The sequence below is a fragment of the Austrofundulus limnaeus genome, unplaced genomic scaffold (genome assembly GCF_001266775.1).
Source record: "Austrofundulus limnaeus strain Quisiro unplaced genomic scaffold, Austrofundulus_limnaeus-1.0 Scaffold1096, whole genome shotgun sequence".
Taxonomy (NCBI): domain Eukaryota; kingdom Metazoa; phylum Chordata; class Actinopteri; order Cyprinodontiformes; family Rivulidae; genus Austrofundulus; species Austrofundulus limnaeus.
This window is the reverse complement of record NW_013953498.1, coordinates 16,611-32,780: the sequence shown is the minus strand read 5'-3', so window position 1 is coordinate 32,780 and position 16,170 is coordinate 16,611. Positions and strand designations below refer to the sequence as shown.

Below are 16,170 nucleotides of genomic sequence, written 5' to 3'. Positions count from 1 at the left end.
GGGGCACATTTGGCCCGCGGGCCTTGTGTTTGACGCGTGCAGTAGACAATCAGAATCTGACATTAGGAATCAGAATTTGCCTGTTTTCAGTGCAAAATAATCTCAACAGACTATTAACTGTAAAGTATCACAGTGCAGACACTATTTGACTGACATTGTTGACTGTCTGCCTGTTGGGACTGTGGATATGTTGCAGCAAGAACTTTAAATGTTGATGGAAATAAAAACAATTAAAACAATTCAGATAAGTCACAGTGTGAARGCCTTGATCAATAAGTTGATACACATCCAGATTCAATGACGTTTCTAATAGTACAGATTATGGAATCATGGATCATGGAAGTTGGGATGAAAGAAAAAAAAACAATGTGATGCATATAATTCAAAAACACTACAGAGAAACTGTGACAGATAAAAGATTGATATAACAGATCTAACTTATGATAATTGTCATCAAATATTTCAGGAATGCCTCAGGAAACTGGGTGGACACAGTTATTGTTTAAAACATTAAAATGAAAATAAAACCACTTGTTACTTGCCTGTAACTCATGGGCTCCAGCTCATTTAAGACAGACTTTAGCAAAGTAGAAAGTTCTTGTGTTATTTGATAAATAAAGTGTCTTCTGAGCTGGTAGCTGGATGTTTTTTCATGATTGAATGGGATGAATTGGTGCATGTAGTAAAGGATATTTGTTCACTTATGAAGGCGGCACTATTAATGGACGTTTATTAAATGTTTTTGGCTTCAAATCCAAAATGAATGGTTATTGTGTCACATACTTTTACATTGTAGGGTTTAAATGGTTTCAAATAATTACATTGTTTTTACATTGATCACATTTTTAATCAAACATTTGTCTTTAAGGCATCTCCTGGGATCATTGCCAACCCTTTCGCAACTGGAATTGTCCGTAAGAACAGTTTGGAGAGCATCTCTTCTATAGACCGAGACCTGAGTCCAGAGGAGATGGACATAATACAGAAGGTACAAAATGATTCACACCCTGATCATTATCTGATTAGAACAAGTATTACCAGTGTCAACTCAACCTACAGGGTAGTAAAGAGTAAAAATTGTAAAAACTCCCACATTAGTAGCTTGAAACGTTTTGTTTTGACCGTCAGGAGCCGTGGTAAAACTTGGCATCGTGCAAACTGAGCCCCGCTGCATTCACACCGACACGAGTCAAATGTTTTGTTCAGCGATTCTGCTGCAGCAGCACTGTGCTTCCACAGCAGTTTGGTGTTAGCAGGTGGAATTTGATAACAGTAGTTTCACTCATTCCGGTCATACACGCCACATTTACACAGTGTCTGCCTGAGCGACTACAATGCACCGGCGCTGTTGTTTATTTTGTCAAGTTTTAGTCCCTGCCCGTTCTGAAGYAACGCCAGGGTGTGTTTATTGAATTCTGCTTCTGTTTCTGCTCTGCATACTCTCAGACCCACAAATTATTTTAAATAACTACCTTTTGAATATGAATGTGGTCTTTTTTAGTTTGTTTTTTTCTGCTGAGGTTTACAGAATGTTGCTTTTTTTTCCTGCAGGAGTCTGAGATGGTGAGAGAAACCTCACAGTGGGAGAGAGAAGAGATGGAAAAAGTTGTAAGTGAAACTAAAAATCTGTTGATGTTGGGGGAAGGAAACGGGGTAAAAATGTATCTCAGTTCTGAGCAGCTACGGGGGGAAAACAAAAACAAACGAATGAACGAGTGAAGCTTTTCCTCTGCACCTTGTGTGGGTGTTGAGTTTGGACAGAAGCGTTCCTGCAGTGTCTCACCTTGCATGCTTTTTCTCCTCCATAGAAACATAAATAGTGTACTTTTTAATGTTTGTGAACTCTATCCTTTCTTTCCCCCGTTTTTTTTCCTCCTCTCACCTGTCCTTTTGGCGTGTTTGGTGTGATACATTATCATCCAATCATCCCACTTCCTCCCTCTATAACTATTATTTCACCCTTTCACTGTGACTCGTCTCTGTCTTCTCTTTCTACCCCTTCATGCCATTACTGTGTGGTTGTGTGTTTCCCTCTCTGCACTCTACTTCTTCTCATGGTGAAGGAGCGCATGCGTTTGGAGCGTGAGGAGGCAACTCGCCTGCTAGAAGAGGAGACGGAGGTGAGACACTCCTCAGGGACAGGTGGCGCTCTAATAAAAGCAGGTGTTCAGAAAAGAACACAATCTGGATGTGTTTATGCTGTAAAAGAGCTGTTATCGACTCCTGCTTTATCTTTACCTGCTTTATTTTTGCAGCTGCTCAAAGTGCTTCTAAAAAGCATCACTGGCACTTTATTTAAGTAAACAAACTGATAAAAATAATCACCCCTGGGTAGAAACTTTTCCCCAATGTGTCTGTGAGTTAGTCAGTGTCACACCCAAATGATCACATTAACAGAATTAAAGAAATAATTCAAATCTTTTGAAGTGTGGTCAGAATTAAACACTCATTCTCCAAAGTGAGGTCATTCAAAATTATTTCTACAGCAGGTAAGATATTCTTTATTCATGATGTTTTTCACAAAAAAAAAACACACAAAGATTTGAACTATTCCTTTAAGACGTGTTCATAATATTTTGAGCAGCTGTGCTAAAGCCTAACTATGTGTGTTAACATTTATTGTATTTGTTTAGGAGTGACAAAATGGTGTTAAGGGCCTTGAAAATATTTAGGTTTTTAATTTGAATTTCGTTTGTTTTTTCAAAGTTTGACAAAGTTTTTGCTTTCAGAGCAGAAATACCGTACAGCAGGAGTTCCCAAAGTGGGGGGTGCTAGGGGGGCCTCAGAAGGCTGGATGGTTTTCTTTTTTCTTTTAACTTAAGATCTGTCAGTTGAACCTGGACATGTTTGGTATCAAAATAAACCTATGAATCTTGGCTAAAAGTTTATGGAAACTTTTWTTTTTACATCCACTAAACAGTTCAAATGCCAAGCAGCTGAATCAGAAAGTAAACAAACTGTACAAAAAGTCATCATTGCAAATCTGTAAAGGAAAAAAGTTCTTGACTTTATTTTTAGAAAGCAAGTCAAAATAGATACCAAAATAGGTTATAAAGTGTGTTTGAAAGTTTTTTTCACTTGATTTTGAGTGAATATGATCCAACTGAAGTAAAACATAATTTCTCATTATTTATATATATATATATATATATTTATATTAGGGGTGTCCCGATACCAGTTTTTTCAAGACTGAGTATGAGTACTTCAGTTTAGGTACTCACCGATACCAAGTAGCGGGGTTCGTGTGGATTATCTGTTCAACTTGTTAAATATTAAACAGAATGAAAATGAAATGCAATTATCATAGAAAAATTGATGGGTAAATATTATGTTTGACAATAAAAAGGTAGTGCAAACTCTGACAAGTAGATAAGTTGGTATATATATCACACCATAACTTTTGAAACCATTTATTTTATTTCAAACAGGGCTCTTTTTTATAAGGCCACACTCCCTCTGAATGTATTAACAATACAAATACTGCAAAACAAATGCTGTTGCATACATTAAAAAACAAAATAAGTTATTTTTTAATCATTTTCCTCAACATGCAACTACCAAATTTAAATTAAAATGTAAACTATAACATAAATTTTAGCAGCACATCTATAGAAGTTTACTCTGCTTCAGTCTTAAACTGTTAAAAAAATTACTAATAGTAATAAAGTGCAGTAAATTTCAGTTCAABCTTAAATGGAACAACTAAAACAAAATCTCAGAAGAACCAGAGGGAAAAATAAAATGCTTTTACAACAAACTTCCTTCCATATTCTGCTTATGTCTTAGTTTGTTCTACAAGAAAAAAAAAACAGCATTGAAGTTACTGCAACAACAGTGCTGTTTATGAAGGCTACTGCTAGCAGCAGCAAACTCTTTGAATTCTTTGTCATGTCTTGTCCTCAAATGTTTAATCAAATTGCTGCTGTTAAAACATCCAACTTTCGCTCCTCCTCTTGACAGTTTAGCAGAGCACAGCAGACAGTCTGCTTGTTTGGTGTCCTCTGTGCCGATCTTAAAATATCTCTAAACTGCCGACATGTTACTTCTTCTTCTACTGTCATCGTTCTTCTTCTGTTATTCGGGGGTGTGGTCGGAAATAACTTGTCAGTGCATTAGCGCCACCGCCTGGTATGGATTGTTGTTTACCCTTTGTGCTGCAGCGCAGCACAGGATGGGACTAAAGCGGTATCGGTTAAGAGTATCGGCCGGCTTTTACGAGTATGAGTACTTGATGATGGTATCGGACCCGATACCGATACCAGTATCTTTATATATATATATATATATATATATATATATATAAAATATTATTTCAAATCAGAGCCAATTTGAGCCAAACCCTTTTATCTTCACAAAATAAATGATGGCCACATACTGGATAATTGTAAAGACTAGAGTTTTCTCAGACTTCTGTCTTCTTATTTCCCATTAGAACGTTGGCACTGGACCTTTAAAACTTGACTACAAAACACTGGCAGCTCTGCCCACCACCAGTCTACAGAAAGTCAACAGGGTAAGTCCTGCTTTACCAGCATACATACACGTTTTACATGTATGAATGATGGCTTTTACCGTTTAAACGGGCTTGAAACATGCCTTCATGTCATAAATTTCTGTTATCTTGTGTGTCCTTGGTTTGAAAAGTCCTTCAACACTCAGAATAGACCCTTGTGGAATTTGTGGTTTGTGCCTCTGGAAACTGAGTGACCTTGTAGGGACCAGTTGGATCTTTTAAAGAAGACTGTAACGTGCTCAAAGTGTAGAAATCATAGTTGTTGCTGTTCAAACGATTCCAAAGCCGAACTCGTCCGGAGTATAAACCAACATGATGTTAATAAGAGCAGCATGGACGTCTTGGTGTGACAGGATGAGGTGGGGGGAAGGGAACAGCTGCCCACTATCAACCGAACAACCCTCTGCGATATTTTAAACCTGCATCTGGCTCCGAGTTGGACGGGTCWCTCGGGTGGGTGGGGTGCCCGTCAGGCGAGGAGGAAGTGTCGTCTGAGAGAGTCAGACGAGTGTCTCAGTTTGGGTGGATTAGTTAGTGTGGACGTCCAGCTCTGTCCTGTTCTCATTCTGCAGTGAGTTACCTGATTCAACTTTATTGTCTTTCTTTCTTCATTGTTTCTTCATCTACTTCTGTTAAACTTGTATTATTTAAAATTTAATGTTTAGGCCTTTCKGAAAAGAACCTCCTAGCTTTATTCTGCTAATTTTACAAGCTTAACACAATTCAGAAGATTAGTTGCTGCTTTTTGCTCACATAAATGAAAGCATTTCCTCATAAACTGTAAATAGATTTGCTTTTGTGCTTTACCTTTAGATCAGTGTCCTGTGAGAACAGCAGCATTTAACCTACATATAACATGCAGCTGTTCGAAGCGGACCCATGTGGTTCTGCTCAGGATGAAATTTAAAACACTTTCTCTTGGTTTTTGCTGAAATTCAGAAAAAAGGGAAACTAAAACAGAAGAGCTCCAAATCTAAAATCCWTTTTGTGTTTCAGTGAGGTTCAAACAAATAAATGTTCACCAAAGGTATAGACTTACTACACTGTTGTATTTAAAAATATGGTGAAGTACAGACATTARATTGATTCCTGTGACAACTGAGATATACAATCAAAAAATGAGCTACAAATTAAGCAAAGTTTATTCAAATATATCTAACTTTGTCTTATTAAAACCACATTCTTTGGGGAAATAATTCATTATGCATTCTGCCCTCCAAACCAAACGCGTTGACCATGAACTGTTTAGTTCCTGGTTGACGAGCTGCTCTTCCCACGCGACTGTGTACAGCTCCGCTCGTTGGCGAGTCGTCAGCCTGACTTTTCTCTCTCACACCTAAAACCCAGCTGTCCCTCACAGTCTGTGTTTGGCACCGGATCACGTTCCACCCCTCTGACCCTCAAACCGCCGACTTTTATAGAGCGCTGCATCACCACTTCACAATACCTGGTGTATTCTTAGTCTGGCTGCCACGATTATTTTCAGAGATCAGGTTTAAAGAAAAAAAAAATTCCTCAACAGTTTGAAGTGCAGACTTTTTAAAGTTGTGTGAAAACGTTTCATGTGAGGTACCCTGTATCACAAGCTAAAAATTGAGTTCCTCTCTGAAATGATAAAGTTTATTTAAAACTATATCTGAGAGCTGGTGCTGCAGGAATGTGTCTTTTGTAGCAGACACCACCAGTTAAGACTAGAATGATGGGTGCTTATAAACATATCTTTAATGCTTTAGAAGAGAGTCACTAGCTGCGTTTCCATTGACTATGAAGATGCGCAAATTAGAATTTCGAAAATAAATTTGCTCAATGGAAACACGTCAATTTAGAAAAAAAAACRTCATTTTTTCAATAAAATGTTTTTGCGCTAGGATGAGGTGGTTTTTCAGCTGTATTGAAATTGGTGTGTTTCGCAAAACTGCAATGGAAACACTTTTTTCACATCACGGGAGTCACGTGATCAACAACCGGTTGTTTCTACTAGAGAAAAAGGCGACAAAGAAGAAGACAACAGGAAGTAGAAGTAGTAGTAAAATCACTGAAGTTGTAAAACAAAGTAGTAAACTCACCGACTACAATTTCCCAAAAACACAGCATACGTAGCCGCTCCCAAGTATAAGGAGCTTGTCACTGCAAAGCCTCGATAAGACGCCGACGTCTCCTCTGATGGCTGATGATGAGCGCTAGTGTCGTGCRACCAATATGCTATGTGTTTACGTTTGTTACTGCCATGTTTGCAATGACTTATTGCGAGAACAAATGTATTCACCCGTGACTTTAATAGCATTTCTTATTTAATGAAAACACCGCAATTGCAAAACTGTGTTTTTTCAACATTAACAGAATATCGACAAAGGTTTGTGCACATTTGCGATGGAAATGCAGATAGTGATGGCAGCAGGAGGATACTGTGTTGAGTTTTTATGTATGAATCTACTGAAACAGGAGTTTTTACTCCTCTTATTCTTCAGTTTTAAAATGTTACTTTATTTATTACAAATATGAAAAGATAAAACATGTCTGCCTCTGTAGGCCAGTTTAAAGTTCATTAAGTTAAYTAGTGTGAGCGACTGTTTTGTCGAGTTCACATTCTGCTGTCGGTCTTGGTCCGTCTCCAGCACATTATCTCTCTCTCTCTCCTTTGCTCCTGTTAAGTTCTCGGCTTCTGTCGCTCCCATGGAGGCCCCCCTGCAGGCCGAGTACGGATCTCCCTTAGACCCCACAGTCTTCGGGTTGAACCAATACACCAAACCTGTCAGCCCCGCTCTGAGCCCAGACCACGATTATCCTCACGAATCCCAGTTCTCCCCAAATGGGACGCCCACGATCACTGACTGTTCTGGTTCAACAACAGCTGTTAACTCAGCGTCATCGTTCACTCCTGAAGAGGAAGAGGAAGAGGAGTGCCTGGTGGACTCGCAGCCAATGTGCTTCCAAGAAAACCCTTTCTTAGTGGCTAATCGGAAAGGAAGGGGCCGTCCTCCCGGGGAGCAGATCCTGTCAGGGCCTCCGGTGGGCTACGGCAGGCAGGGAAAGCTGCAGCCCTGGTTGTTCACCAAGGCAAGATGCCTGAGTGGAGTTTGGAGGCAGCATGTTGTTTTGCTGTGCACTTAGTGTCACTCACTGGGTCAAACATTTTAGAGCGTGTACAGAAATTTAATCTGTTAATAGTCGTGTGAATGTAAATTAACAAATGCTGGCAGTGAAAATGCAGTCTTTGTCCCGATGAAATTAGGTTTTTAAACTGTTGGTGTTAGTTATGTGCATTAATCTGTGTTTATAACAACAAGGTGAACTGGTGCATGCTTTTGCTGTGAGCACAGCTTGTGGCATCTTTTGAGGCATTCGGGAGTTCCGACAGTCCAGATTGACTAGATTAGCTGACCCAGCAGCTGCAGGGAAGGTCACAAGTCATGAAGGAATGCAGACTGTGGGGTGCACAGTGAGCTGCATGTTTATCAGCAGATTTGTTTTACTTACTAAGGAATAATGCAGAGTTTTCAGTGCAGTCTGACACTCGGAGCAGCAGATTGAATGTGATTTTAATTTGTTTTTTCCTACCCTAGGCGCCTTCCTCGGATTACACCAGGACGGAGAGTCCAATCAGAGAAGCCCCTTACTCTCCAACTATCCAGCCGGTGAGCTGCTGTCACCCTCCAGCCATCACTACCTGCCATCAAACCATCTTTTAATTTACTTTATCCTTCTCCCATGAGTCACTTCTAGCTCTTTAGAGGAGGTATTTCACAGCTGACCCTCTTGACCTTCCTTCCCACCCTTAGCCCAGCCACCACTCCTCCAACAGCTCCCTGTGTGCAGGCAAGGAGACCCGCTTTGTAAGTGGGTTTCTGGGCCTCTTTGAGACTGCTGCCTTAAGCTCTGAACAGCATGTGAATGCTTCTCAATGGCCAGCTGATWACTGATGCTTTGCTTCAAGCAGACTGGATGTGCATTGTTTTGAGAGGGAGTCTGTACCTAAAATCTCCACTGACCAGCTCTGGCTTTATATTTCTCAAAGAAAACCAGGAACAGTTGTTAGGGTCGTGTATCTACTTGCACACATCAGAATATCACACAGAGCAATCACATTAACTCCAGATGAACACTGATGGTGCATTTGTTTGAGATCTATTCACTAAAATGTAGAGACTGTTTGCTCTGCTGGTTGAAGTTAAAGTAGAAGGTGCTGACTCGTGCATATTTACATCAACGTCATAGAATTTAATGTAGTTTTAATGCTTTTTTCCCTACAGGCAAGCATTCATTACACCTCCACTCCCACTGTCAAGGACAACACTTCATCATCAGTGAGTGTCAATGAAGCTGTGAGGAAAAATTGTGTGTTTTACAGTATGAATTGCACTTTTTAAACTAAATATATTGAGTCAGCTTGTAACAGTGTGATACTAAAAAATACATTTAATATAAAWTTGTTTTTAAAGGTGGGGTGTTATGTATTTTCAAGGCACATAGATCATTTTTACACCACAATCAAGTAACTACATTACCTTCAGTTATAAAAATCCTGTATATATCAAAAATAAATTTGATTTTGCATCATAGTCTATCTAAACACCTTCAGATTAGCTGCTGCCTTTTTAAGAACCTCCTATCATTTCTGATACTCCCACTTCAGCACGTCTTCACAACAGTGCTTCATGCTGTTTACAACCTTTCATAAGAGCGTTGTAAAAAAAAAAAGAAGCAACATTATGTAATATCAGTTTTGGAAAATAACAGAATACAGTTGAGAAATGATCCCACTTTGTACCCTGAAAGTACTTTTATTCTGAAGAACCCGAGCAAGTACAGAGGCTCTGTGTATGTCTGTGTTTCAGCTTGGTAAAATGTCTCCCAGTCATGCTCTCATACAGGTCAATGTTAAACCACTTTTTGTGAAGAAACTATAAATATGGATCYTTARGAAGCTACGTTTTGTAGTTAGTATTACAAGCTCAACAYARGTGRAGATCCACCAGGRGTTTGCTAATTTTTGCTGRCGTGGAGCTTTGAGGAGGTGCTCTGTAGGTCGGGAGCTGGGCTGCAGACTGAGGAGCTTTGTACAGATAGGCGGAGCTTTGTGCCAGCAAGTGTTTAGGCAGCTCCACATGAATACCACAGGAGATTCAAGGATTCCTCAAACACTCATGAATGAATCAAWGCAACACTCTGAGAGAATAACATGATAAAAAGCTCAAAAATCGATTTGWATAATACACCCCCTTTAAATCATTCTTTATTGTCTTTAGAGTTGTAAAGAGGTGTGGGAATATATTACATATATATTCTATAAAAATCCAAATATTTATTTTATGCTCAAACTCATTTCATCCATTAACTCCATTTATTTTCCGTTGTCATTCACTTGAACGTTCCTCATCTTTGGAATCTCACTCAGGAAAATAAATGATTTGTTTTCCTTCCAGACGCGACCTGGTGCCATACAACCGATTGGCCGAGTGAGGCCCAGCACCTCCCCCGCCACACCGGAGGGCCACAGTCCTAACCCCTTTCAGCATGGCCCCTCCCCATTCAACTCCCAGACCTCTGTAAGACCCCTCACCACCACGTAGGGCTGGTCGTTAGAKATGTCTGTGCCGTGTGCTGAGGTGACACACCCTGAAACGATGAGCGTGTGTCTGACAGCAGTGCTTTTGTATTTGATTAGACCGAGGAGCCGGGTCTGTTCAGGTGTTGGTTTACTCTCAGACACACCTGAAGGTKTTTTATGAACTCTGTTATGGTGCTGAGTTCAGCCCCGAGCTCCTGAGTCAAACTTACCTGACAAGGATTTTAGATTTCTAAAATGTTCTTAATTTATTTTTGTGGCAAGCAGTAAATCAGAAAACAATGAACAAAATTATTATTTTGTTCACTCATCAACGCCCGGTTGTTTCACAGAGTTGTATAAACAAGAAAAACAATCTGCTTTGCCTGCCCAAGCCCTACTGTCTGTCTTTCTCTCCATTTGTCCTCCTCTTCCTCATTAAACCAGCTGCCACGCTGCTCACCTGTTCTCCACAGTCGTCTTAAACTTCACAGGATTTTATTTWWTTWTTTTTTCCTTTTCATTGTCTACCTTCTGCTCCGTGTGTCTGTTTGTCCTACCCTTCCCCTGCCTTCTTTACCACATGGACTTACTTTCCATGACTCCTCCCCCTCCCTGCAGCCTCGCGCCCCCTCCCCCCTATCGCCCGACGAGTTTCCATTGAATGTCAAGCAGGCATACAAGGCGTTTGCCGCCGTGCCTCGTTCACTGGCTGTGCTGGAGCRGCCGCAGGTAGGACGTGCTGACCGGACCTGAGCGGGTCACGACACAAGCATGCCGTGTTGACTTGGTTCATCTGGCTCCGCCCCCTTCCACCTGTCCGACGCAGGCCGACCCAAACCAAGCCCGTATTTTGTCCTGGTGGCTCTGTGACGTGCTGTGACCTGTGGAATGTGCTCATTGTCGGGTTTTGTGCTTACCTTCCATCATCTGTTGTACCGCTGCTGACTTTTGATCCATTTGTCTGTATTTGTGTGGCTGATGCACTAACATTTAATCTTATGTTTACTTTTTATTATACTCCAGTCTGCCTGTTTAGTGTCTGTTTCTCCTGCATGTTTTTTTCTACACTATCAATTAATTTTCTCTGCCAACAGGACCTATATGCTGGGAAGAACAATATCCACCCAAAGCAACCTTCTCCAGAGGTGAGCAAAGATATCAACCATATTTCTAAGCCAGTGGTGGCCAGTCCTGGTCCTGGAGGAGCCAGCATCCTGCATGTTTTAGTTGTTTCCCTGCTCTTCATTGTGTCTCACTCACTCATCCAAATCAGGTTAAAAACATCGAAAGCATTCAGGATACTGGCCTTAGGACTAGGATTAGGCACCACTGGTTTAAGCTCATGTTTATAGTTTTATTCAAGGTGTTTCAGCCTTGGAATTTAATAGAATTTGTAATGACAGTTTTTTAGTTGAAGCACGCGTCAATAACAAATATCATCCTGTAAATGTGTGTCTTTCCTGGAGCCATTTAGGAGCTAAACACASATTCTGTTGCTGTCTAAATGCACTCAACATGTGCTGTACTGATGTGTCTGACCCTTTTTAGTCGGACATGAATGATGAGGTGTTTGATAGTAAAAACACTGGTCAGGATCTGACCAGTAAGTTCTCCCCCCGGTCCTCCTTCTCGTCTGATCGCCGGGACTATATGAGCCTGGCAGCAGTGCCTCGCCTCTCCAGGCTGTCCATGGACCTGCAGGTATCCACTTCACCTTCACCTGGACTAAACCAGCCCTGTTCGTTGAGGCTGTGGGGTGCTTGGCTTGACCGGTGGTGGCTTCTCTGTTCCCAGAAACGGAGACAAAACTATGAAACTCCTGTCAGTAATGGGACTGCCAGTGTTAGCTGGTCTGATGTCAGTGAAATGGTGCTGGGTATTAATGCATTGCTTTCCTCTTGGTCTTTTTGGCATCTCTGGCTGCAAATGGCTCTACAACAGGAACTGTGCAGGAGTTCTCGGATCTTCTTACCTCTGTTAGTTCAACCGTCTGCTCTTGTAACCACTCAGAGCCCGTCTCCTGGTGGAAAGGACAGCCCAGAACAGCGCTCGTTCAGGGACAGGCAGAAATACTTTGAGATTGACGTGAAGCAGCAGACTCCAGAGAAACCYAAACCCAGAGTCTCCCTGGTCGGAGAAGACGATCTCAAGAAGATGAGGGAGGAGGAAGGTTTGTTTTCACCACTGTTTTGGTTTGTAATAATCAATAAAAACATAACTGACTCTTTCATGGGAGTTTATACACTTGTCTGATGGCGTRTCTCACAGAGAGGAGGTTTGAGCAGCGGGCGCGGGAGTACCTAATGGATGAAGATGAAGAGGATGAGGAGGAAGACCTGGCTAAGCAGGTGGCACAAATGAAGGCAACAGGAAAGGTCTTGTTGGATGGAGTAGAGTACAATGTGGAGCCGGTGTCCTCGCCATCGCCACACTTCTCCACACCGCCAAACTACAACATCACACCGCCAAGCTATGGAGGAAGCTCGGGGTAAGAACTGCGTACTCCAAATGTTTTCCTTTTCGAATCATCTCTGCCACTTAACCTCATTCTTTCCTGTGTAGACCTTCCTCAGTGGATGGTAAAGACTCCCAAAGGAATTCACTGGAGGACAGTTTCAGGCAGGAGCAGAGGCCCAACTCTATGACAGGGTAAATATAAACTACACAATCTGTTTGACACATCTGTTAGTCGCGGTGTGGTTGATTTGTTGCGTCTCACCAGTCTGACCTCAGTTTACCCCGGAGAGTCGTCGGCTCCGATCCGCACGGCCAAAGCCGAACGAAGACACCAAGAGAGACTRCGCATGCAGAGTCCAGAGCTGGCTGTGGCCCCTGACAAGGACCTGTCCCCGGCAGAGAAACGAGCCCTGGAAGCTGAGAAGAGGGCCATGTGGAGGGCTGCACGGTAACCGCTTCACTTTTAAACAACAAATATGTTGTCAAATATGACGTTTTGTACATTTATGATGCAGTCTCACCTCAAGACGTGTCAARTATTACTACAATTCATTGTAGTTTTATATGTAGGGCAGCATCATATGAATTTATGCTTGGCATAAAACGTAAGTAAATTAGGTTTGGTACATTATTTTTTTTTGTTGTTGTAATGTGTCTTGGCTTTAACTCTTGAGCCCCAGGCCCCCGGTACCGAGAGCAAAACAGCATTTTCCATTTTCTATATCTTTTAACTTCTGTTAATCTGTCAGTTGAACCTGGACATGTTTGGTATCAATAGGAAGCTAAGAATCTTGGCTAAAGACTCATGGAAACAATATTTAAATCCACTAAACACAGTTCAAATGACTGGCAGTTGAATCAGAAAGTAAACAAACTGGACAAAATAGGATTTGTGTAAATCTGTAAATACATTCAAGCAAATCTTTAAAGGAAATTTTTTTGACATTTGTTTTTAAAGTAAGTCAAAGCAGATACCAAAACAGGTTGTAAAGTTTGTTGAAAGTTTTTTTTTACTTGATTTTGAGTGAATATGATCCAACTGAAGTCGAGTATAATTTCTCATTGTTTTAAATAACATGTATGGTGACAAATAAATGTTTGAATATTTTTTTTAAAAGATAAATAACTTTTGGACATAAAAACTTAAGATTTCTTAACATTTCTTAATGGTACCATCATGGTCTGTCCTGTGCAGAATGACAAAATGTAAAATTATTTCTTTAGTAAAACCTCTGTAACTTTGCTCCGGTTAATTTTAGCAGCATGAATCTTTGCACAGGTGATGTCCACAAGTGGATTTATGGTTTCCAAGAGTTTTTAGCCTGATTCATTATGGTTTTAAATGGGTTATATACTGTCTAATGAAAAAGTTGTTCAGATGGGAGAGAAAAATAAAAATGTTTCATCCTCAATATCTCTAAAACAACAACAGCAGCTGTTTTAATACTAACACTTTTAATAAAAGCTCCCCAAGTGTTGCTTTATTTTGATACTAAGATTATTTAGGTAGAGTTTGTAAATGCTGAGATACACTCAATTACATTTCAGTATGGTATTTCAAGCAAAAAATATCAAGAAAACCCCTTGGGGCTTAAGAGGTTAAATCTTACAGTGGTCTCCTGATTGGCAGCACCTGGATGTACCAGAGGCTTTAAATAAGCTGTTTGGCAGACAAGATTTGGCAAATTTTTCATGTGCACAACCCACATACTCAGCTCTACTGCTCATCCCACAAATGCATGTTCCTTACAAATGTGGCACCATTTAAAAGGGAAATTAACAGGCTTTTCAARGGTGTAAGATTCATTGCCAAGAAGCATCGTTACAACAAAGAAATAATCTAACAAATACCTTAATGTTTTTTTACAGAAAATAAAACATTTAGTCTTTAGCTCAGCGTATATCGTTGAGCTGTTTTACCCTAAAATAGCAACATTTTGTTTGTTGCTACATTAAGGTTTAAAAAACTATTTGGATTAAACTGACTCAGCTAAAATAATAAACATCACAGAAAGGAGGTTTGTGAATCTTGAGTTTCAAATATCTTAATTATACAGTAAGTGTTTAAATATTCAGACTTGTACGTTTGTAAATCGAAGCTCTGTGTTCTGTGTTTCTTTCACCCTAATGTCTTGTCTCAAACTTATTGTTCCTGGTTCTCCTAATTTTGTCAGTGTTTTACTTTCCATTCTTGGATTTTCTTCTCTTTTTTTCTGTTTGTGCCTTTTCTTTCCCCTCCTCTTCATATTCATCGTTCCTCCTGGATTACCTTTCATCCCGCTCCCTCTTCCTCTCCTCTCCCTCCCCTCTCTGTGGGTGGGGCCCAGGCCTTATGGCCTCGAGGAGGATGTTAGACAGTATGAGCAGGACCTGGCTAAGAGGCTCTACCAGGCCAGAGTGAGGGCCTCTCAGGGCGCAGCTGCACCCCCCCAGCCTCATGCTGCCTCCTCTACCTCCTCTGCAGCCTCCCAGCTCAGGTCTGCTCCTTGGCCCCAGCCACTAGGGCCAGATGCACGGCATTATGGGGTGTGCTGGGGTGCTTTGAGWTTTTGGGGTAAATTCAGAAAGGTCCAAGCAAGCACTGGCAGCAACACTAAAAGTGCTTTCACTGCCTTTCTAGTTCTGTTTTGCTTCTGCACGACTTTAGATATTTTCATTTGTAGCTGCCTTTGGTTTCAGCTTTTCTCTTCTCTGTCTTGTCCTTCCTCTGCAGCCCTCTTCCTTTTTTATTTGTGCCTTGCTCTCTCTTGTAGTGTGTTTTTGTTTTTTTTACTAACACTACGCCCGCAGTCAGTTTGCAAGCTGTTGTGAGTTGAGGGTAAACCTACTAGCAGTAGGTAGTCCTTTTCCTGGAATGCCCCCGTTACTCCTTCTGTAAACCTTTCAATGAAATAAGATTGTAGCAGCAATCCAGGACAAGGAGCACCCGTAATTAGGAGTGATTCTGATCCTGTTGTCRGTGTCTGAGTTATTCTTCTGACTGTTTTTGTTTTCTCCGTGCAGAATGAAGTCTCTGGAGCAAGATGCACTGAAAGCTCAGATGGTCATTGCCAAGTCTCGGGATGGGAAGAAACGTGGGACATTAGACCAGCTGACCGAGTCCCCTTCGCCTGCTCCGACTCCTTCCCCCACTCCAATGGAAGGTAAGCCACCGATATTCATACATCTTATTTCTGGATATTATCTTCTTTATTTATTATAAACATTTATTTAATTATTTCTTTATTTAGTGCCCAGTGCTCTGTTATTACCCAATTTAAACTTTTAAAGTAATTCTGCTGTAATTGCACATCTGTGTTTATTGTCTGCACTGATACTTTACAGATAAAAGTGATACTTTACAGATAATAGTGATACTTTACAGATGATAGTGATACTTTACATTTAATAGTGATACTTTACAGGTAATAGTGATACTTTACAGATGATAGTGATACTTTACAGATGATAGTGATACTTTACAGATGATAGTGATTCTTTACAGATGATAGTGATACTTTCAATTTAATAGTGATGCTTTACAGGTAATAGTGATGTTAAACAGTCAATAGTGATGCTTTACATTTAATAGTGATGCTTTACATTTAATAGTGATTCTTTACAGGTAATAGTGATGTTTTACAGGTAATAGTGATACTTCAGAGTTAATAGT

At 40.6% G+C, this 16,170-nt stretch overlaps 1 protein-coding gene across 1 annotated transcript in view; it reads left to right on the top strand.

The window, feature by feature from the left end:
- scrib (scribble planar cell polarity protein) overlaps positions 1-16,170 on the top strand; it is a gene marked incomplete at its 5' end in the record, with an annotated part of 37,639 nt that overhangs the window by 13,034 nt on the left and 8,435 nt on the right. Inside the window, 17 exon segments of the mRNA XM_014030649.1 lie at positions 869-988; positions 1,552-1,608; positions 2,064-2,120; positions 4,433-4,513; positions 7,166-7,570; positions 8,077-8,148; positions 8,293-8,346; positions 8,764-8,817; positions 9,937-10,059; positions 10,680-10,790; positions 11,156-11,206; positions 12,072-12,231; positions 12,330-12,549; positions 12,624-12,710; positions 12,784-12,966; positions 14,846-14,995; positions 15,522-15,661. Of these exon segments, the coding sequence (XP_013886103.1) occupies positions 869-988; positions 1,552-1,608; positions 2,064-2,120; positions 4,433-4,513; positions 7,166-7,570; positions 8,077-8,148; positions 8,293-8,346; positions 8,764-8,817; positions 9,937-10,059; positions 10,680-10,790; positions 11,156-11,206; positions 12,072-12,231; positions 12,330-12,549; positions 12,624-12,710; positions 12,784-12,966; positions 14,846-14,995; positions 15,522-15,661 (2,125 nt within the window).